The 21,964-nt window shown below is 38.0% G+C and overlaps 1 protein-coding gene across 1 annotated transcript in view; it reads left to right on the plus strand.

The window, feature by feature from the left end:
- Positions 1 to 351: 351 nt before the first annotated feature.
- TASP1 (taspase 1) overlaps positions 352 to 21,964 on the plus strand; it is an 83,983-nt gene continuing 62,370 nt past the window's right edge. The window contains 6 exon segments of the mRNA XM_066993414.1: positions 352 to 499; positions 3,765 to 3,982; positions 5,656 to 5,723; positions 7,317 to 7,385; positions 15,510 to 15,630; positions 17,115 to 17,199. Coding sequence (XP_066849515.1) covers positions 3,844 to 3,982; positions 5,656 to 5,723; positions 7,317 to 7,385; positions 15,510 to 15,630; positions 17,115 to 17,199 — 482 coding nt within the window. The 5' untranslated portion in view covers positions 352 to 499; positions 3,765 to 3,843.

Below are 21,964 nucleotides of genomic sequence, written 5' to 3' on the forward strand. Positions count from 1 at the left end.
AACAGTTACCTCACAACCCCGCTCCCTATGCAAAATCCCTCACAGGCAGGTCTAGTTTTATGCTCGCTTTTGCTTAAGGGACTCTCTGAGGTAGGAGAGAGGAGAAAGCAGCTGGAGGAAGCCCAGCCCGAGGCTGTCCCCTTCCCCTCCGGCCCGTAGGGCCCAGCCCGGCCGCCATTTCCTCGCAGGCGGCGCCGCGGGCACCACACTCTCTCCCCAGCCCCGCCGCGGCCGCCGTTTTCCCTCAGCCCCTCCCCGAGCCCCTTTCATAGCAGCGCCCGCGCCGCGATTGGCTCCTTCTCTTCAGCGGGGCGGGCCTTTCCCCTTCCCGCCCGCCAATCGGCCGCCCCCTTCCCCTCGCGACGCCTCTTCCGGTCGCGTCGCCGGCCGCGCCCAATGGGAGGCCGGCGGGGGGGCGGGACGCCTCACCCTCACCGAGGCAACGGGGCGGCCGGGCGGTTCCGGGTGCGCGCGAGGCCGGCGGCGGCGGCGGCGGCGGGTGAGTGCTCGGCGCCCGGCCCCGCCCCCCCCGCCCCCCCCCGCGCCCCCCGGCCGGCCGTTAACGGCCGCGCGGGCCCGCGCGCTGCCGGGAGGTGGGGGGCGGGGCGGGGAGCTCCCCCCGGTGACGTCACCCCCGCGAAGGGCGGAGGCCCCGCCCCCGGCAGGGCGTTGCCATGGCGACCGCAGCGCTGAGGCGGCCCCTCAGGAGGGCGGGGGGGGGGGGGGTTTCCCTGGCGGTTTTTCGCAATAAAAGTTGCTTTTCTGCCTTTTTTCGTGCGTCTCTGTGGCTCCTCGTTGGTCGTTGCGTGCTCCCCGTGGCTCACGTTGCGCTCGGGGCTCTGCTGCCCAATGCCCTCCCGCCCTGCGTTACCCAGCCCCTGTCAGAAACGGAAAGCTCTAAAACACGAAAAGCGCCCGGAAATGAAAAGCCCCAAAGCACGGAAAGCTTCCCCAAAACGACCCCTTTCACGCGGCCAGGGCTGAGACGGAGCCGTCCCCACGGGCGCCCCCTCCTCCCCTCACCTGCCTGTAGCCGTCGGTGTGTGTCAGTACCCGCGGGCGTCTGCCCCGCAGAGCAGGGAGCGGAGCTCCACCTCCCCCGGGGGCGCCCCGCGTCCCCTCTGGGCTCTCGGGCTGCCCCTGGGCTGTGTGTGTGTGACAGGCACCCGCGCTGGCTGCGACGCCCGCGCTCGGTGACTTTGTTTTTCTGAGCGGCCGCCTGGGATTTCGGCGCTTGTTGCTTTTTAAATGCAGTAAGTGCTTCGGACTGCTTCGTTAGGGTTGTCACGGTTTGCGTTCTTCGCGTGCCTCCAGCGTGTCTGTAGCTGTGCGTCGTAGTTCTGTAGCGAGGGGGGGTGAGGTCAGGGCTATCGAGCGTACGAGAGGCCAGCAAAGGGAACAGATCAATCTCTCCAGGCAGCCGTAAAGGGAAAGGCAGGCTCCGACTGGAGCTTAGAAAGTGGAAGCAGCAAGTTTGGGAATGATACTTGAAGAAGGGTTTGGAATGGACGAGATTTGACAAAAAATAATGTAGAAGGATGTTAATGAGTTTAATATACGTTGTCTTTTGAGCTTACTGTGCAAACTCTGCAACTGCCTTGCTTGTAAAAATCAGCACATCCTCAAACCAAAGTGCGTGTTAACGCCTAATTAGGATTTTCAGTCTGGAGCTATACTATTATTTAGGCTTTAAATAGCCTCTGTATCTTTATTTTTAAAAAACATTTCTCTCCCATCTTCATTACTGTTCCTACCACCGTACTATTTTTCTTCTATTTCTGCAAGAATACGTGTTCCATAATTGCCCTTCTATCATTTTACTTCAGTCTTTGTAGTTCCCCTCTAGGTGTGTGCTGCAGTAAGATGCAGGAAAGTGGAGTTTGTAGCAAACAGACTGTTTCAGGTCACCTCCTGTACCAATGGCTGCTGGAGCTCCCTTGCTTCTTGTTAGCAAAAAAGGAAGTAAATTGTGGTGGTTGTGACGTTAACTCGAGCTCTGAAGTCTATACACGAGACTTACAGTTGGATGTAGTTTATAAATTATTTTACTCCTTGTAGAATCTGTATGTTGTTGAGGTAATTAATTTTGTATGAGTATATGTATTTATATTTACATAAGTAAACATAATTATTTGTATTATATATGTTTAGAAATATATGAAGATAAATATGCATATATAGCACCTAAGAGAAAATGAGTGGAAAGAAGTAGCTTCGTAGAAAGCTGTGCTAATTTTCAATATTGCAAAGAAGGCTTTGGTAAACCAGTAAGTTTGTCCTATGCCGGTGCAGAGTGTTGACAAACAACATTTGCATTGTTATGGCTGTTTAAGCGGAGTGATATTTAATTCCTGGAGCGAGCTGTACAGCATTTGCAAAATTTGTGGTTTAAATCCTACATATTAAACATCCCCTATTCACTTACTAGTGTTTTTAGGTTACAAGTAGTCCCTTTAGAGGTGGGAGGGGTGTTAGACATCATACTGGAATATCTTGATATGTTATCAGAGGTCTTCATCCAAGCATTACAGCGACATGCTTGTTCACTTCCTGAATTAATCCGACACGTAGAATGTGCTTTCAGTTTACCAGCTGAACTAGAGGAATGATAGTGTCGTTATTTGTCTGTGGATAAGAGAAGCAGTAAATACAGCAAATTTATTTTCTGACTCTTGAGGAATACAATACATTTTTCTGTACTACCATTTGGGAGCTTTTACTTTTCTAGAAAATACTGTCGGTTTTTCCATGAACTTTCTATAAACATCAAATTCTGTAAACATGTTAAGGGTTAAGATCCAAAAGCTAGCTAAAAGAATGGGTTTACTAAATTATTTGACTTTGACTTAAGCGTATTGTGGTTCATTAATAATCACGGTAGCTGTTCTTTTTCTCTAGGCAAACTTTCCTTCACTGTCTTGGGCTTATTTGGCATTATTTTTAGAAATACTTCGCAATTTAAAAAAATATTCCTTTTTTCTTTTTCCCCTTTAAATTAATGGAGAATAATAAGGGGAGGACGTAGAAGGCTATGGAAGACTAGGAATGAGTTCATTATAGGATCTTAAACAGCTATTTCTTTCAAAAGAAAGAAAAAGATAAGGCATTATTTTTATTCATATGCTGCAATTCTGTGGAGAATGTGTTAATAATTTCTGATAGACTTGAATTTGTGTTAATGTATGTTTTCTACATCACCTATATAAAATAACACAAAATCATGCAGGCAGATGCCAGCACGTGATTTCAGGATAGGAGGTTATGCACGTATCTGTACATACCATCTTTTAGCTTTTGCTAGCGTTGTTATAATGATGCTTAGGACTTTTCACATGAGAAGGGGATGTCACTTTTAAGAAGTGTGAAGCATCATTGCATTTAAAGCTAGTTAGGCATGTTGGGTGGAGAAATATGTTGTAATGTTGAATAAAAGAAGACCATGGAAAGCAGCTTTCTCAGTCGTGTGCAAGCCTTTGATCAGCAGTTCCCTAGAACAACTGGAAAGATTATTAGGTTCAAGTCTCTTAAGGGGAGCTTAAAGGCTGATTCCAACTTGCAACATGGACTTTTTCAACTGAGTTGGTTATCTTAAGTCATGTTAATACTGCTAGCTAGGCAAGAGGCAGAACTTAGAAGCCCTTCTTTCAACAGGTGTTCTCGCCTTGTTTCAAACCTGTCTTCCAAAAATTCTTTCTGATGTTGATATATATGAAATATGCCTCTTGGAAATCAGTATCTAACATTTGCATGTGATTTGATTTTAGGATGATTCCTCTCCAGAATTTATTTTTGAATGGAAGCATGCTCTTTTCCAGTAGAAGATGGTGATCCTAACGTACGATCATGGAAAAGGGGATAAGTTCGATAGAAGTATTACCTTCCAAATCATCTCAGGTTACAGCTGTAAAAGTGGTGGTCAAAGAGCCCGAAACAAAGCAAACCCAAAGAGGGAAACGAGTGGGATTTGTGCTTGTTCACGCAGGTAAGGTGCGGAAACATAACAGCTGGAATGGAAATAGTGCGTATACAGACTAAATATCAACTGAAGTTTTATATTGGCTTTGGTCTGCTAGTATGTTAATGAAACACATTTAATGAAATGATGTGAACTTTGGATGTAAATGTGTGAGTGGAGAGTTTGTTTGGAAGTTGCATTGGCTGGAGAATCTTGGGAGCTGGTACTAAAAATGTAATTTTTGGTGTTCTGAACGGTTTGTGTGTGTATATACATATTTATATATATAAATATATGCATTTGCTCTTTGTCAAAAAAATCCTTAAATTTCACAGTTATAAAACATCAAATTCTTCAGTTACATCTGCTGATAGGGAACCCTACAAAATGTGAGAGAGGTCTATTTCAGTCTGTTTCTTTACCGTACAGAAGGATCAAATAGAGCTCTTCGATTACCGACAATTTTTTGTCTAGCTTGTCCTTAAGCATGTCTAGTTAAGACTTTCTGAAACCTTAGGCAATGTGTTGCAGTATTTGACTCTTTTTACACTTTGAAGGTTTTCTCCAAGTCTATTTTTTTATTGTGTTCTTTTTAAAGTGAATTGTTATTTATTCTTTCCACATGTAACAGAGGTCTTCTACTCAGATGTGATATAAAAATGATGTACTATGTGTCTCTTGTTCATAAATAATTTTTAATAGGTTCCTTCTTAAATACTGTTAGTCTTGAAAATATGAATAACGTTTACATCTGGCTATATGTTTGTTTTTAGCTGCTGAAATCCTTCAGGCAAAAACCAAAAAGTCTCCATGGTGCTTATTCTGGGTTGATATTGGAAGATCCTGGTGTTTTATTTAAAGAGCAGATTGAAATGATCAATACGTTGCTCTTTGCTGGGTTATTTTGCTATTTAAAAGTCCTTTTTTTCATTGCTAGAAGTGTTAAAACTGATTTTATTAGAGTTTATCAAGGCTGGCATTACTAAAGGTGAGGAAAGGGAAGTTGAAATCAATACAAACATGTTTGTCAAGTTAAAAAAAAATGGAAACTAAAGGTCAGTGTGCTAATCTTGTCTGCTGTTTTTCTGGTACTGTATTGAGTCAAATAGTGGACACTGATAAATTTCTCAGGTATGGAAATAGGGGACAGTGGCTAAAACCAGGGCAAAATGGGTAGGTGTAGCAGGATAGGCATAAAGACTGAAAATGAGAAAAAGTCGAAAAAAGTGATCCTTATTTCAGGGACATCTTCTGGTTCTAAAACTGGAGTAATGAGCTCTAAAAGTGTAGCATAAATATGAGAAAATAAACAAAATAGTAATTGGCCAATGTACAAGTCATGAGGAAAAGGAAAATTGGAGTTTGACTTAAAAAATTGGAGTTGACTTTTTTTTTTTTTTCCCCACATGAATGGAGGTTAAATAAAATAGCAGTGCTGGAAATCCTCCAAGAATGAACAAAACTGGAGTTGCTTCTAGAGTGTTTATAGGAACGGATTATATGACACTGAGATTTACACCTGTGTGCTCTGTACTCTATAAGTGTATTTGAATGGCATAAAGTTGTCAACCACGGATACAAAAAAGAAATGCTAATGTAATCCAGACACCTTCTGTTTGCCCATGTCATAATTCTTGCTTTGAAGTATAGACAGTAGTTTGATAAGTAGTATAATCTCTTTTTCTTTTGTCTAATTGTAGGTGCAGGTTATCATTCTGAATCCAAAGCTAAAGAGTATAAGCATGTGTGCAAAAGAGCTTGCCAGAAGGTATGTCTTACCATCCCCACAGTCTTGTACTGGGTATGTAAGAAGTATACAGGGAGCACTGTCCCTTTGCTATAAATAGGCATATTGTGGTTTAGCTACTCAGAACGTATGTGTTGCTAGAGGAAAAAATGGAGCAGCAACAGTTAACGTGATGGCTGTACAGAGTCACTACAGTGCTTGGCCCCAAGGTGCAGAAACTTTGCTATTTCGGTGGTGGCAAATAAAAGACATCAAAGGAATGGTGGAGAACAAACAGGTAAGCTCGCAGTAGTGCCTTCACAGGATATTCTTACAGCTTCATGCACTGCTTCTGTGGTTCTGGGATTACCAGAGCTGAACATGATGCCTGGATCTTTCTTTCATTAATATCCACACTTTTTGGAGTTTATTTAAGCTCTAGCATCCAGATTACTCCATAGATATAGGAATTTCTAGAATTCCTTTCTTCTTGATAGCTCTTAACTTTTTAATAGGAGGAGAGGTAGAAACAATGAAAAAAAAACAACCAACCAACCAAAAAAATCCTCTTCCCAAAGTTGGAAAGGAAGAAATGGCACGATTTTCATTTCTATGGCAGTACATATAAAAATATATGTTTATTATTTTTATCTACTTTGGAGCTGGCAAGTCTTGTACACAAAGTGTTGAATAAGAAGCTGGAATACTGATCTTCAAAATTCATAATGCCTTTTGCTTTCTTCACGGAGATGGAGCTGAGGAGCCTGGCAGGCTTTTTGGAAGTGTTTCAGAGCTGGAATCTAATAATTAATTAACACTTCATCTTTACAGTTCTGTTGCTCAATCCTAATACAAATCTAATTTTTTAATGAGAAGCCTCAAAAAGCATCCAAACTTAACACCAGCTTCATTAAAGTTGTACATTAGCCCTGATGATAGTAATTTTTCAGCTAATTATGTGTGGAAAAGAGGTTGTTTGCTGTTGAATTTGTCTAATTGGAGATTCTGTTTGGTTCCTTAAGCTAGGTAGCCAACAAAAATAATTTGTATGAAGAGCAAACAGTCATGGGTTTGTCTTGCTGCTTAAGATGCAGCCATAGCTGTTTTCTGGAGGTTACCTGAGGGCCCAGTATGGATCTGAGATGCAGCGTTAGGCTCTAGAACTCTTTTTGTGTGTGTGCATGCATATAAAATCTGAAGATAACTTTATCGTATATGATATGTTTTTATGCATTGTCTTTTAGATGAGTTCATTTGTTGATAATGTTCAATTTCATGATCATTACCATGTGTGGTACTAGGGATTGTTGTTGAATCTTGGAAAGAAATTAGAAACTTCTTGACTGAAACATTGTGTTTGAGGAAGTCAGGTATGAGAATTTTTTTTGCTACAAATATGAGCTTGCAGGAATCTGCTACTAAATGCAGTGTTGGAATGTCTGAGGAGTAAAAAGCCATCGGATCTGCCCTCACATGGTGCATGGCCGTGATTTCCTGCGTATCTTGTTTTTCTGTCTTCTTACATCTTAAAGTAATTTGGTGAAGATTCTCTTTTGTACAGGACTAGGAAAATGTAGGGCTTAGCGATAAAATATTAGAATTTCCTAATCATCAACTGAAAATTCTGTTTTACAGGCAATTGAAAAGCTACAGGCTGGCGCTCTTGCAACAGATGCAGTGACTGCAGCACTTATAGAATTAGAGGTAAGAATTTCTGACTACTAATGTATATCTCAGGTACATTGTCACGTTTTTCTGTAGGAAGGTACTAATTCAAGGGGGAAGGTACTAATTCAAATGGGAAATCTACTGAGATTTCCCTTTTTGTGTCTTAAATTTAGTTATCTGTGCAGATAGGGAAGCTATACTAATTTTATCTTGCCTTTTAATTATTTTTTGGAATAAATGTATTTAAAGACTTTTAAAATTGCCAATAAAAGTTCTGTACTTGGTTCAAATTGGTTTTTATCTCAGGTACGTTTTATCAGATAGTCTTTAACAATTAAAAAAAAAACGATTAAAGATTTATCTAACCCTTTTTAGGGAAGTTCTGACTTACAGGTGGACTGCACTGGCTCTGCTTCTTAGGTGGGGAAAAATCATGCTACTGGTAACATTGGCTGACTAGACGTTCTAGAATAAGTTCTAATTTTTTTTTTTCTCATTAGTATCTCTCACAGTTACGTTTAGTTTCTTCAAATTATAGTCAAAGAATTTAGATGTAGTTAGTCCTTAGTAACTGTATTAATGCTCTCAGGTAGCAATTATATTGATGTAACTGTCTCTGATGTGCTTTCCTGGATTGTGTTATTCATACCTTTTTCAGTTCTTCAGGATAACATTGCAAAAGTGATTGTATAAATCTAAGGTTGCTTGTCTCTGTCCAATTAAACGACTATTAGAAAATGAAGTAGGAATTTTAAGTTCTCATTTGTTCCACATCATACTTGAGCTATGCACTTGAACTAATGTAAATCATGAAGGCTTTTTTTCTTATATTTTTACTTTTTTTCCTCTATGATCTCTGTCCGATAGGATAGGAGACTAGAAGCAGGCTGTTTGGCGAAATACAGCTTTTTGTAAAATTATCTTTTTTTTCTGATTTTTATGACGAGCTGTGTATAGAAGAGTAGGACAAGTAATGCTTTTATTTAAAATTGATTTTTTATTTAAGATACAAAGAATCAATAATTATAAGGAGATGAGCAGCTGTTTGTAAGGCATTTGGAAGAGTCTCTTTTTGGAATGGTGAGATTTTACAGCATCTGACTTTAGTGAATGGTCCCTATGAAATAAGGAAAAGGGGAGTAAAGCTAAAAGAATTTCTGGGATATAAATGAGGAAGCTTAATATTAATGATTGTCCCAGGTTCACATATCCCTCATGGCAGTGATTGTTTCATCCTCTCCAACTTTATTAGTGAAAAAGGGAAGGTGATGTGAGTGTTCTACTGTAAAAATAATGTCCTGGTTTGGGAATTTATTGTCAGATTTGAGAGGATTAGCAGTGGATTTGATCACACATACGTTTAGAAAGTATTAATTAACATAAGTGATAGGGTCAGCGTGAGGCACGCAGTATGTACTTCAATATGCGTTAGGCATGCCGACCAGGTGCCGAAGCTTCAGTCATACTTTTAACTTGGTGAACTTCTTGACTTTGAACACTACTCCAGGTCTCCACTGAACTGTTCAAATATGCTTTCATGTGCTATCTTACACATTAAAATAGATCTAGGTGAGAATAAAAGATAAATTCTCTGTAGAGGAATTATTTATGATGCACATCTATAAGCTAACTGAATCTTCTGTTTTTCTACAAGATTGTTTTGTGATTCAGTTCCCTCCTTGGTGGAAGAAAAATTTCATATTTTGTGTTGTGATTTTTATTGTGTTCCTGAACTAAGTAGAAGAAAACATATTTTAAGAAGCTTAACTTAAAAGCTATGTATCTCCTTGCAGCTGTGCCCAGGGTAATTATTTTCTGTTTTTGATATCCCTAAGAAAATCTTTTGCTGTAATAGATTTAAATATTCTGAAGTGATATCTATAAGATGTTATGGCTTTAAGATGAAATTAAAACATATTTAGGGAATTAATCCGATCAGCAACCTTTTTCTTCTTTTCTGTCCTGCTACTGCTCTGGTGATGCCTGCAATCATTCTACTTTCTGTTTTTGTAATTGTATTAGGTAGTATTTTAATGTGTACTGTTGTACAAAACCTGTTTTTTTTTTTTTTTTTTCCTTTTTTCCTGTTTTTAAGATTAAATATTATTTTGTTCAGGCTATTCTTCCATTGTTCTCAACAAAATTATTGGCTTTCATTTACTCATTAAGTGATCTATATAACTTCTTAATTGTGTGTCATTTTCTTTTTTATTGTGATAAAGAATATTGGGTTTGGGATTTGGGCTTCTTTTAAATTAAACTTTATGGCTATGCAGTTAGGAAGAATCAAAGGTATACTCAGAACATAAAATGGTGTGTTTTGCAGTGGCAGTTTTTCGGAACTGGTATGAGAAATTCCAAAGTGTTAGACTGTCAGCTTTGAAAATGTTGGAAGGTTTGTGTCTACTCATATCTCATGGTGAACACCACCTCCAGAGATGTCCATCTTTTCTCTAGCTGAGTCTTCTGTTTTATTTCCAGTTCTTTTCCTATTCCTGTCTGGAAAACAGAAACTGCATGTGGCAAACCAACAAAGCAAACAGAGTAAATTTTCTCTTTCATTATAAAAATTTTTAGGTAAAAATGTAGGTTTGTATGTTGACTGTCTCTCTTGTGAGCTATCACTACTCTTTTTTATGCAGAAAAAATATTGACATTTTCATCAAGTACTTTAGCATTTCGAATTGGGAGGTACATAGTAAAAAATCTGTATAAAAACAGTTTTGTTTGTTTGCATCTGCCACTGCAATACAGATTAAGGTAAAGAACAACAAAATTTTGTATTACATGATAACAGATTCCATCGTGGAATACTGTTTCAAGCTTCTTTATATTTTGGTTGCTGGAGAACACATTACAGTGAGTTTATCTGAAATATTTAATCTCTTTTACAGTTCTGTAGAGTTTTTAATGCTGTATTCCAAAAATCTGTAGTCTTTGCAAGACACACAAATCTTTTCATGGAAGTGTCACAAAAGATTAATTTTTTTTCCCCTCAGTTCCACTCAATTACACAACTCCTATTACACAGAATTTCAGCTAATCCAAGAGGCATCACTTCAAAGACTTGTTGAGGCGCAAGACTTGCTCTTGATCTTTTATGAGCAAGCTGACAGTTTGCTTGTGGTATGCTGTCTGTTTTTTGTTTTATTTTTGCAGGCTCCAAATGGAGAATGAACAGCCTTTTTTTGTTGGACTTTGAATCTCAAATGAAATAGTGGATAGATTAAGATATAATGCTAATAGTTTTTTGAGAAAAGGTAGATTACTTTTACAAAACAACAACACCTGACCACAATACTGTTGAAATAACTTCACTGGTCTTCATAAGCATCAGCTGTATTTCCTAAGTTGATTAAAGGCAGTTACGTTTTCCAGTTTGTGAACTCTGTCATTGCAGAGAAACAAATGAACAGGTTACTTCCTTCAGCTTTTGGTGATAGAATGGATATGGACAAGGTGCTTCATAAAAGTCGTCATTTACACTGTATTCTTCTACAAAGACATGAGCCCAGAATCACTTATTTTTGCGATCTTACTATCAGCCACCATAGGAAGTCTGAACTTGCCTTGAAAAACAAAAGGATTTGGGCAGCTTTTTTTTTTTTTTTCCTTATGAAACGTGCAGTTTTCAACAAAACCACATGCTGATTGAATTTATGGCTGGCTGGAGAAGTGATGTGCAATTTCAAGCTTAGAGTATAGAGCAATTCAGAGGGTCTACTGCTCAAATATCAGAGACAAGAGCATAAGTTTGTTGTAAAGGACGATGAAGATATTAAAATTTCTCTATGTGTAGTCTAAGTTAATACGATGTGTACATTGCTTGTTTCTTTAATTTGACTTCTGTGGAATATTATTTATGGACATCATTTAAATTGGAAATTAATGTGATTGATGGGGAAGTGGATGTCACATTTTGCTTTTGATCTCCTTGCTACTAAAATTCCTCTATTTACTTTGCTTGTTTTTTAGCCTCAATTCAAAGGAACGCAAAGCAAAATTTTGCAGTGAAGTAGTTTACTTCTTGTTGAATTGTGGTTGGTTTTTAAACATGATTTATTAATTTTATAGTAAATAAGATTTTGGAATACAGAATCTTAGTCCCAAGGATATCTTTATAAAGCTGAAAGCACGATGCCGGCAGCACTGTTGTGGTAAGGCAGTCACCATAGATGAACTTTAAATGGATAATGAACTGGAAGTTGTTAATTCTAGTTAAAAGCATTGCTGTGATGTTTTGCAGCAGAGTGACTAATGGTAATCTATGACAAAAGTGTTCTTTAAAAACATTTTAGCTGACTTAGTTGAAAGGGACCTGACTCATCCTTGTAGACTATTACTTCTTGTCACTGAATTCCCACAGAAAAATGAATTTTAAAATTGCAGTGTGTAGAAAGAAATGGCTGTAGACTTTGAAATCCTTTTAAAAGTTGCAAATAAACCTTGGCCTAAACTGTAGAAAAGATGAATGGAATCCTCTTTAATACATGTCAAAATAGAACATTTTAACTATTTGCCTAGATGTAATTCTGGACTATTAGAGTTGAGTAACATCTTCAAGCGTTCCAACTTTGACCGCAGCTGGAAACTTCAGCATGCCTGTGATTGCTGCCAGAACATTTTCAAATACATCTTGAAATGAAAAGGAGTCTACAAATGAAAATGATACCCTTGGTATGGGGTTAACCCAAGATGGGCTAACTTTTGAAAATTAAATTATTGTTCCACATCTTAAAGCTTTGTATTATCTCTTTACTACAGTTTCAAGTTAGAGATACTTCAGTGATGGTGTAATTGCTGTAGTCTAGTATTTTTCACAAATTCGAAAGCTTTTGTTTTATTAAAATGCTTTGAATAGACACTTGTTTGTCTTTTCTCGCATTTTTTACTTTTGTGTAGTGGTAGGGCTTGCTGTTAGCTTGCAAAGCTCGTGCTGTTTTGCTTGTTTATCTGATCTTTTTCTGACTGCTTAGAGATACAAAGGCTGATCTCTGCTTGTGTTTTTTAAATACAAGTAAATACCTGAATATACCTACTGTTACAACTTTCTTTTCCTTCTTTCCCTCCCTCCCCCAAGATGGGTACAGCTTGGGGAATCAGTTCTTGCAGTTCTGGAGTAGCTCAGTTTATTTTTTGCCTTTTGAAAGCATGCACACTTCTGTTTTAATAATGTTTCCACATTCCTCAAAGGCTGTGCATTTTCATTTTAAAACACTTCTTAATTTTCCTAGATTGTATTCCAAAATTTGTTTATCAGTGTTGATATCTTTTGGGCAGACTTTGCAGAGATTCATGTGTTTCAAAAAGAGATGTATTAATGTGCGGTATTTCACGTCCTTGTCTATTCATAGATGTAGGTGTGAATATCTGTTTCCATTTGTTGTAAAGGTTTTTCCCTGCCTCATTTCAAAGGCTTTATATCTCATCTCATCTCATCTCAAAGACACTCCGGTAGGTGTCAGAGATTCCGTGCTGTTCACACCCAGTTCCTGCGCTGTCTAAAGCTGTTATCAGATCAGCTTTTAGGTTTGTGAAGTTACAGAGACCACCTTTCTCTTGGCAATTCTGAGACTGCATCTTAACTGAGTGCAGTCTAATTGTAAAGCTCCACAGAAATTCTGAGCAGGCCCTTGGAATTTGCTCTTCATTTCTTTTTCACTGGAGAAGTCGCTCAGGTTGTGAATGAGCGTACTGGTAAGACTCCGTAGTTCTGAAATGAAAGAGTTGTGCCATCAGAGGCACCTTCTGTTTTGTTGGTTTAGATACCCTATTTATCACATACTATGTGACATTCTCATAAATATTTTGTAGTATTCAGAGGGGAGAAACAGGTGGCATTCGCTTTGTCTTGAGATCCTCTCGATAAGTCATTTCTTGGTGCATCCTCGATGTTGTGCAGGGAAGGTGTTATTCCAAAGCACTTCTTGATTTTTAGAAATAAACCGAACTAGTGCTACTATGTAGCCTGTTTTTTTTTTTCCCCTTAAACTCTCTAAATTATTACGTGTATCAGATAGTAGGGAGCTTTGTATCTTGCAGGCAGGAGGATTCTAGACAGAGTAACCAGGATTTCTCTTCAGATAGGTCCTCCCTGCTCCCCTTATTTGGCTGTGACATCCACTTTTAAGGTAACAGCTGTCTTTGCTTTGTGGCTGTAACAGATCTATAGAACACAAAATTCTTGCTCTTTGCTAATGTTTTTGAGTATAATGTACTGAGCAAATGTTTTTGGAACAGAGCCTTAGAAATTAGTCTCCAGACTTGCAGATCTCCGTGCTCCAATTACCCAAGAGCAAGGAACTTGGAGAGCTCTAGGAGTAAGCACAGTTCATCCTAATGCATTCCCGTTTTTCCTTTGTCCTCCAAGAATTTTTCACTGTTTGCATTCAGATTCCTTCTGTCACTTCGCTGCTCCTTTTGTTCTAAAACTTCACTGGCTTAATTTTCTTCATAGTTGCAGTCTGGCGAGCAATACAGTTGGCTAAGCCCGCTCCTGCTCGGCAATCTTCCCCCTTTCCAAGACCATCATCTTGGTAGCCTTCCACCTTTCCCCCTTTCTAGGGAAGGTTATTCACTGTGTGCCAAGCTGCAAGTGTTTCAACTTCTCTCCCACTTTACTTCTTTTCTGTGATGCATATCTGTCAAAATGAACAACACAATGAACGTACACAATGAATTTGAAGATCTGTTACGGCATGAGATAAAATGGGATGGGATAAAATCTTGTGCTACTTCTTGGATGCAGAAGAAAAACAGACAATAAAGATGAGTGGTGTAGAATTAACACGACGGAGATATTACTGTCTGTTTAATGATTATACGTTGATCATGTATTAATGATTCTCCACTGTTACCTTTAAGCATAAAACTCCAGTGAGACTGCATTTTGATAACTGTTTCCAATATTAATGTGCTAAATACCTTATCTCTGTAAATTAGAATCAGTACCTTGCAAAACAGGTTTTGTATTTACTCATTACTGTTCATTTGGAAGTTAACAAGAGTTCTGACTTGCTGCAAAGTTGTTTTTCATTTCTGTTCTCCCTCTTTAGTTTCCTTGCATTCATTGCAAACTAGCGTGTGCAAAAACGAGCCAATTCTCTTAACATTTAAGACAGAACTTTGTTTCCAATAGATGTGTTTCTTGATTCTGCATATATTATGTGTATTTGTAACATTATGGCCATCTAATTTCTATGATATATTTACATACGGTCTAGACAACCGTTTTATTTCTTACGTGAGGTTGTTCTGCTATTGTGATAAAAACAGATATAAAACTCTGAAAGCATGCAGCATCTCTAAAATGTTATTGTTTGAACGTTCTGGCCTGTTTTCTTTCTTCATCTTGTACTCAGTTTTGTGCCTGCATATGGAAAGTGGGGGTTATGTTGACCAGACAGTGAGACTTCTGGACTATGCCACTTTAAAGCTTTGTGATTTTAAAATCATGGTGATGCTCCGAGGGAACGTGTAGGCAACAATTCGTACTTTTAAATCTAGCATGCGACACTTCTTGTTCGACAAACTTAAGTTTTCAAAAACTACAGAAAACTCTAATAAAAGATGAGTTAGTTTTTAATTAGGTAGTTTATTAAAGGTTGTTCCATGCTTTATGTGAAATATACCTTTGTTATTCAGTAAACTTCCAGACCATGGTAATGACTGTCCTTGTGCTAGCGTTCAAATAGGAATTTTGCAAAGTGAATTCTTTTTATTGGTGCTGATTCCTCATTTCTGTGTGCAAGGCTGAAATCACAGTCTTATCATCTTAAGGAAACATACAGTTCTGTTTTGCTGCTCCACCATACTTGAGAGTTTCAGAAGTAGACCGTGGTCTCTGTGGAAGAGATTTTTACTCATCTTGTAAAGCTGTTGCTTGCATATAAATGATTATCTAAATTTGTCGTGTGGTTATTATTTATAATAGCCCATTATTACACTTGAGATGTATCACACTGAAGAGGGTATAAGGTATCTACGGTAGTAATTTGAGATGACCAGTGCAAATTTCTCCTCTTTGTTGTTGTGGAAGATTGAAATACTGCAATAAGAAATTGCGCTGTACAAAGACCAGTGTCACCATATTAGTTATGCAAAGGTCTTAATATAGTCTGTTATGGATGTGGCCTTACAGTGTTTTATTCTTATTTTTAGGATTCTCCTTTTACAAATGCAGGAATGGGGTCTAACCTAAACCTTCTGGGTGAGATAGAATGTGATGCCAGTATAATGGATGGAAAGTCATTAAATTTTGGAGCTGTTGGAGCACTGAGTGGTATGTTACTTACGTATTGTAAAGCTAACTACTGATTTATGTGCAAAGATCAATCTTGTTCTTTTTTGTTATGTTTTTGGAGGGGGGTGGTAGTATAAAATACTTCCCTGTTTAATAAATCCTTCTCCCTTTAAGGGGAGAAGGAGGCATTCCTGCACCCTGAAATGCTGCTTTGTGTTGTTGCAGTGTGTTATCTTGTTAGTTGACTGATAATCCTTTGATGCAGAATGATCACGTGATAAAGTGTTCACCAATGGAGTTAAATTTGCTCAGATGGCTTTGGAGAATGAAACTTTATGATATGATAACTACATATGAAAATACAATTATCTATCTTTCTATCTACGTATTAAAAAAAAAAAAAGAACACTAGCATTTAAATTCCACTTTATATTTGTTTTTGTTATCTGCCTCTTTGGGGAATTTACTGTTACATGATTCAGTCATAAGGTTACCTGATAGTTGGTCTCTTAGTTAAATTGGTCAAATTAGGATACGAAGGAACTGAGATTTCCTTTACAGTGTCAGAAAGTTACATAGATTGCTAGCCTCGAAACCGAAGCTTATTATTTATTCTCGAGAATGGGTTTAGCTATTCATCTGTCAAGCTGTTTGCCTGCAACATAAAATTTCTGTTTAATGTGGATTTTTTTTCATTATAAATTTTCTCACATGAGTAGTTTCATTTGGATTATTTTTTTTGTGAAACTATTATGAGGTTTGATAAATATGCATACAGGACTTATTTAATCTGAGAAATAATGTGTTTTTCTTCTCCTTTTTGCCTAGCTTTACCTTTCATTACAAAACAAATATACAGACCCAAATAGGGATTGCTGAGCTCTTTCCCTAAGTATGTTCAACAGCCTTAACTGTTACTATTGAATAGCTTTTCTGACAATGTTTCAAGCTTTGTTCTTTATCCTAGAATAGTGGTAATAACTTCCTCATGTAGATATAAATCTAAAATAAATAGTGAAATGAAGTGTTTCAGGGCTTGCTTGTTACAAAAAATATCCTTCAAACCATGGCGAAGGAGAAAATGAGGCAGTGAGAAAAAGCTAAACCTGAATCCTATAATCCCTGTTCTGGCCAGATAGATCCAAATAAAAGCTTTTTCCGTCTTGAAAAATTAATACTCATAAAATGTCTTTGGCCTGTAGAATACCACTGAGTTAATTTTGAGACTTCTGTGGTAGGCATTCACTCCTAATATTTCAGTATGCTTCTTTCTTTAAAAAAACAAAACAAAAGCAAGTGTTGATTAGAAGGCCTTGCCACCACTGATAGGATATGTGAAGGAAAAACTGATACAAAGTGTTATTAAATTGAAACATAGCACCCTGAGGTATCTGTTACTGAATTGCCGAAGCCTTGGAAATTAAAGGAAGCTGACTTCATTGCCAAAATGAAAATTAAAATGCAATGTGGAAAAATATTTTAATGTTTTGTTCCCATTTTTTTTTGCTAATTTTTCTTTTCAGGGATCAAGAATCCGGTTTCAGTTGCAAATAGGTTGTTGTGTGAAGGGCAGAAGGGAAAACTCTCTGCTGGCAGAATTCCACCTTGGTAATTGCTTTGTTCTGCTTGTCTTTACTTTAGTCTTACGTCTCTACTGCATGCGATATTTGAAGGCTATATCTTATCCAAAGAAGGCTGATGCTGTTTTACATACCAGCTATAGCGTGCTTTTAAAAAGAAGCTAAGTTTTGTTTTCTGATCTTGAAACATCTTGTGCACTTGATGCAGCTACGTGTCGAAGCATTGTGGGTAGATGGAGATGTCAGTTTGTGATAATTTCTGTCTGTTATTATTTCCAAAGTTATGTCATACTGAATTCTTATGGTTTTTACTATATCATTTTGAAAAATCTGTGAGCGCATCAAAATGAAAATGAAATTCTACTACCTTTGCCTCTGTTTACCTTTTAAAAAAAAAAAAAAAGCAAGAACACAGCTTTTAAAAAGCATGTAAAAGAATCCTGCTTCATTGACTATGTGGCTTTATTTTGTAGCTGAAACATGAAAATTTCCATTGTTTACTTGGAAGTTGTTTTAAACATGAATTTAATAGTATTTACAGCAACAATGAAAACATGCTTTATTGATATTGGTATAATACCTATATGAAAGAGGAAACTATTAAGCACATGACAACTTTGAATATTCCTGGAAAGAATCCAAGAACTGTTTTGGAATTGATTGATCTTAAAAGCATCTTATTTTCATCAACAGTTTAAATTGACAAGTAGAGATCTTGAACTCAAAGTGGTTACCTCAGTTATCATACTCACGGCAAAAATTTGCTACCGTTTGCTCACTGACTGCAATATTGGCAGATGTGTTAAATCAGCACTTACGTTGTTTGAAATTCCTATATTCAGATTTACAGAATTTACTTTCCTTACTGTGTTATTCTTCCTATAAAACTATCCAAATAGTCAGTCTGTATCTGATAGTACAGTATTCCAGTTTAAATAGTGAGGGAAACTACTATTTCAGTGTTCTGTAATGCTGCAAAGGTAGGTCACAGATTGAAAACAGGCCCTCCAAAACCAGCCCATCAACAAGCAGATTTTGCATTTAAAACTCTTTTCTTTACTAAAAGAAGGAAAGAGTGATTGTAGTTAGTGAGAACTTCTTTTTCAGAGGAGAAGTTTACTAAGGAATAGGAACTTCAATTTCAGTTGCTGCAAGTAGCTTATTTCTTGAGATTTCAGGAGAAAGCCAGCGTTTAGACAAAATACATTAAAAGGGGGTGTCAAATGGGGTGGTTGTTGGTTTTATTTATTTATTTAGTTTCAGAACAGGGGAGTTTTGTAGCCTCCTACAGGAGCAAGCACCTGTGATTTAGTTTTGTCTCTACCATCACAGTATTTTCTCTAACTGTGGCAAGGAAGAGTACCTGGGATAGTCTGTATCCTATTTTAGCATGTTTTCTGTAACTTCACGACCTAGTTTATGTCGCTATTATTTTAAAAATAACTGAATGGAAAAGAAACTATATCCTCTTGTCCTCAGAAGACAAGACTAAATCTTTCCAACACTGTGCAAGGTCTTGACTAACAAACACTGTAAAAGACAAGGGAGCTCAAATTGTCAAGGTGAGAAGTGAACTGTCTTCAGAGCCAACACATTCAGCTTATTGTGCAAATGCTTTGGATCTTATTTACCTATACATATTTCAATTTCTCCTTCCCCATTCTGAATTTTGGGTATGGATTTTATTAGAAAAAAACTAGTTACCTTGGGAACAATCTATAGTAGTGGAACACAGTAGCTTGCTTTGGTAGATGCTTCTGTATGCGCAGGGTATCCTGAGTTCGGAATGGAGCTAATGATCGTTGTAGGTGTTGACTGTTGACAATTTCATGCCTTGCCTTTCTGGCAGGGTTTGGCGTAACACATTCTTGTTCCAGGAGTGAAACATATTCCAGCACAAGCTGGGAAAATATGTTGTCAAGTAGCAAGAGAACAGCTGTATTTTTGGCGGTCTTCCCAAGTGTTAGGCTTTTAGTAATGAATTTTTATTTGTGAAGATATGCAAGTTTCATCTTGTTTCTTGTGGGCAAATAGTGCTTTGGGGAATCTTACAGATACTGCATAGCCTAAGAACCTATCTTGTTAAAGAAGCCTAGTGGTAGAGACAGCTTCTATAGCATGAGCTAAGCTAGCTTAATGTTTTCTGGCCAGGATGTTTGGCACAGGACCACATGAGAGAAATTCAGGAACTGTGAGATCAGTAGAAGTGGCATTATGGAGGGAGAGGCTTGTCTGTAAGAGAACATACGGAGGCAGTCAGTTTGGCCTGTTTACCACTGTTCTGCACCCATTTGTACAGTGACATTTCAAAATGGCACATTTCTAATTTGCAGTAGAAGAAATTCTAATGACTGTGAATTAATTTATTTGGAGATGGTAAGTTTATTGGGAAGGAGCGATCAAGTGTCCTGACTGATACATGTATGCAGTTTGCTGGGAATTGCTCTGTTGTCTGGTCATTCTGGAACACTATCTTGTTGTTGTGTTCAAAACACAGAATCCCACTATCCAAATTAAAAGGTTTCTAGTAGGGAATTCCTGCATGTATGAGTGTATTTGTTAAAGCTGTTTTAAGATCCTTACACCTTCTCTCATAGTTTATTCAGCTTGTTGTTGGCAGAACGTTCTCCAGCTGTGTGTGCAATGATAGAAAATACTGAACTCTTCAATGTTACATATTATCCTGTAAGACATTCCTAATCGTTGTATAACTTTACAAAAGAAAGAACAATTATAGTTGCACAATTACACATCGGGTGGATCATCAAGAGTGGTCTTTGGTCCCAGAATAATGGATTAGAAGTTTTGTACTAATAGCTTTTAAGTTTTTTTTTTTCTATTTCATATGCTGAAATGAGGGATACCTGATCCTCCTAAGAGAAAAAAGCTTATTTACATCTTTTACTATTCACTTTAGATATGTAAGGATTGCAAGATGGTACAAATAGACCTAAATGTCTCCTTTTTTAACAATTCCTTTGTATTATTGATTTCAAAGTTCATATTTGTATCCCTTTTTCAGTATTAATAATAATCCGTATGAGAAGAAGGACTTCCCCCCTCTCCCCCCTCTGGACATGCAGGGTTTTGCAGTTTTCACTCCTGTGATGCACAGTGCTATAGACAGGATATGTATGTTGGGCAACTTGCAGGGCAGTGCATAGTCAAGGAAGTGCATAGATTGAAGATTCTCACCACCTTTTATCCCTGTTCTTAATGTCATCTGAATAATTTCTTCGATGCAAGAGTGATTTCAGAGTGATTGCTGCATTTTAAAATAAACATTACAAAATTTGTTACATTCAGGATCACCTTGACCATCTTTCATGAACCTAACCCTCTTCTGCCACTTCTGTTCAGCTCAATGTAGCCTGTCTCCATACTGCCCATATTAAATGGTCCTGTTTGGAGCAAACATCACCAGGAGAACCATGTTCTTGTGAAAATTTGCCTAAAAGGACCATTTTAAGAGTCCTTTGCCTGCATTTTCACTTACTGTGTTGTAGTTCCCCTGGAATTGGAAGGCACATCTAAATGTGGACTTGGTCCTAGGAGGACTTTTTCATCTTCTGTGTGTTCGGAGCCTGTAGCAGCTGCAGAGTACTCTTCATTTGATACATTTGCATCTTTTTATCTTGTTTGTGTAGAACCAACTTTCAGAGTAGCAGAGCACAAACTGTCATTCATCCTTTGTTTTTGTTTTGTTTTTGTTTTCCCTTTTGGGAAAAAATGTATTTTGAACTAGCCTAAAGGCTTTTGAGACTCAGTAGAGTTTTGGCTGCTTTCTGTAGCCCACGGGCTTTGTTCCCTATTTTCCCTCTTCCTCGGTTAATCATGCTTGGTGGTAGCTGCATAGGGTTAGTTTTGCTTTTATGCCAGCTTAAACTATAGCCCTGTTCATTCTTGCCTGCTGCAGCTCTTCTACATAGGTATATGGATGTGTCTTATGGCACCCAAAGTAGTTTCCTAAGTGCCTGCCTGTTGGTTCCCACCTTCCCACCTCCCTGTGATCTCTGGCTGTGAGCTGAACCAGATCACAGAAACTTGCTTTTTGGACTGGTGTGAAGACTATTTAGTCTTGTTTAGATTTATAATTATTTGGCTACCTACAGAGCTGAGTTCATGCTGTATGTCTGTAGGATTTGCTAACTAGCTATCTCGGTATCAGTTTAGAGGAGGGAGTACAGGTGGTATGGATAACAAAGCACTGAGATCCTGATTTTTTGGCAAACTGATGATGCAACTCCTCTGTGATTATGTTGTCCTTTCAAGGCATCTGAAGTGAAAGATTAAAACAAAAAAACAAACAAGCAAAAGCACTAACTATTCTTTGGGACCAGAACAGGAAAATGCTTAGTCTGTGTCCACCTTATAACCAGGGAGATGAATCCAGGAGTTAAGGACACAAGCGAGAGCAAAATAAAAGTCACGTTACTTAAGTTTTGAACAACTTAGTATATCTTGAACATTCTTGGGGGCTTTTTTTCTTGCTTTGTAAATACCAGTGACTGTTTTTGTGTCTCTAAGTATAACAGAAGCAATTGTGAGATGTCAGGAAAATGTAGCGTTTCTGACTGATCTGTGCTATTCAGGTTATCGTATGTAAGACTCCTAATATCTGATCATGGTACTTTTTGCAACTACCCTTCCTCTATTTTATTCAACAGGAAGCAGTTACTCACTTCCTGAGAATGTATAGTTGAAAGAAAACTTTTAGTCAGTGGAGAATACTACTTACTTCAGTTTGGCTACAATTTGCATTTCTCTCTTATGCTGATCTGAGTGACAGATTG

Source organism: Anser cygnoides, chromosome 3 (assembly GCF_040182565.1).
Source record: "Anser cygnoides isolate HZ-2024a breed goose chromosome 3, Taihu_goose_T2T_genome, whole genome shotgun sequence".
NCBI lineage: Eukaryota > Metazoa > Chordata > Aves > Anseriformes > Anatidae > Anser > Anser cygnoides.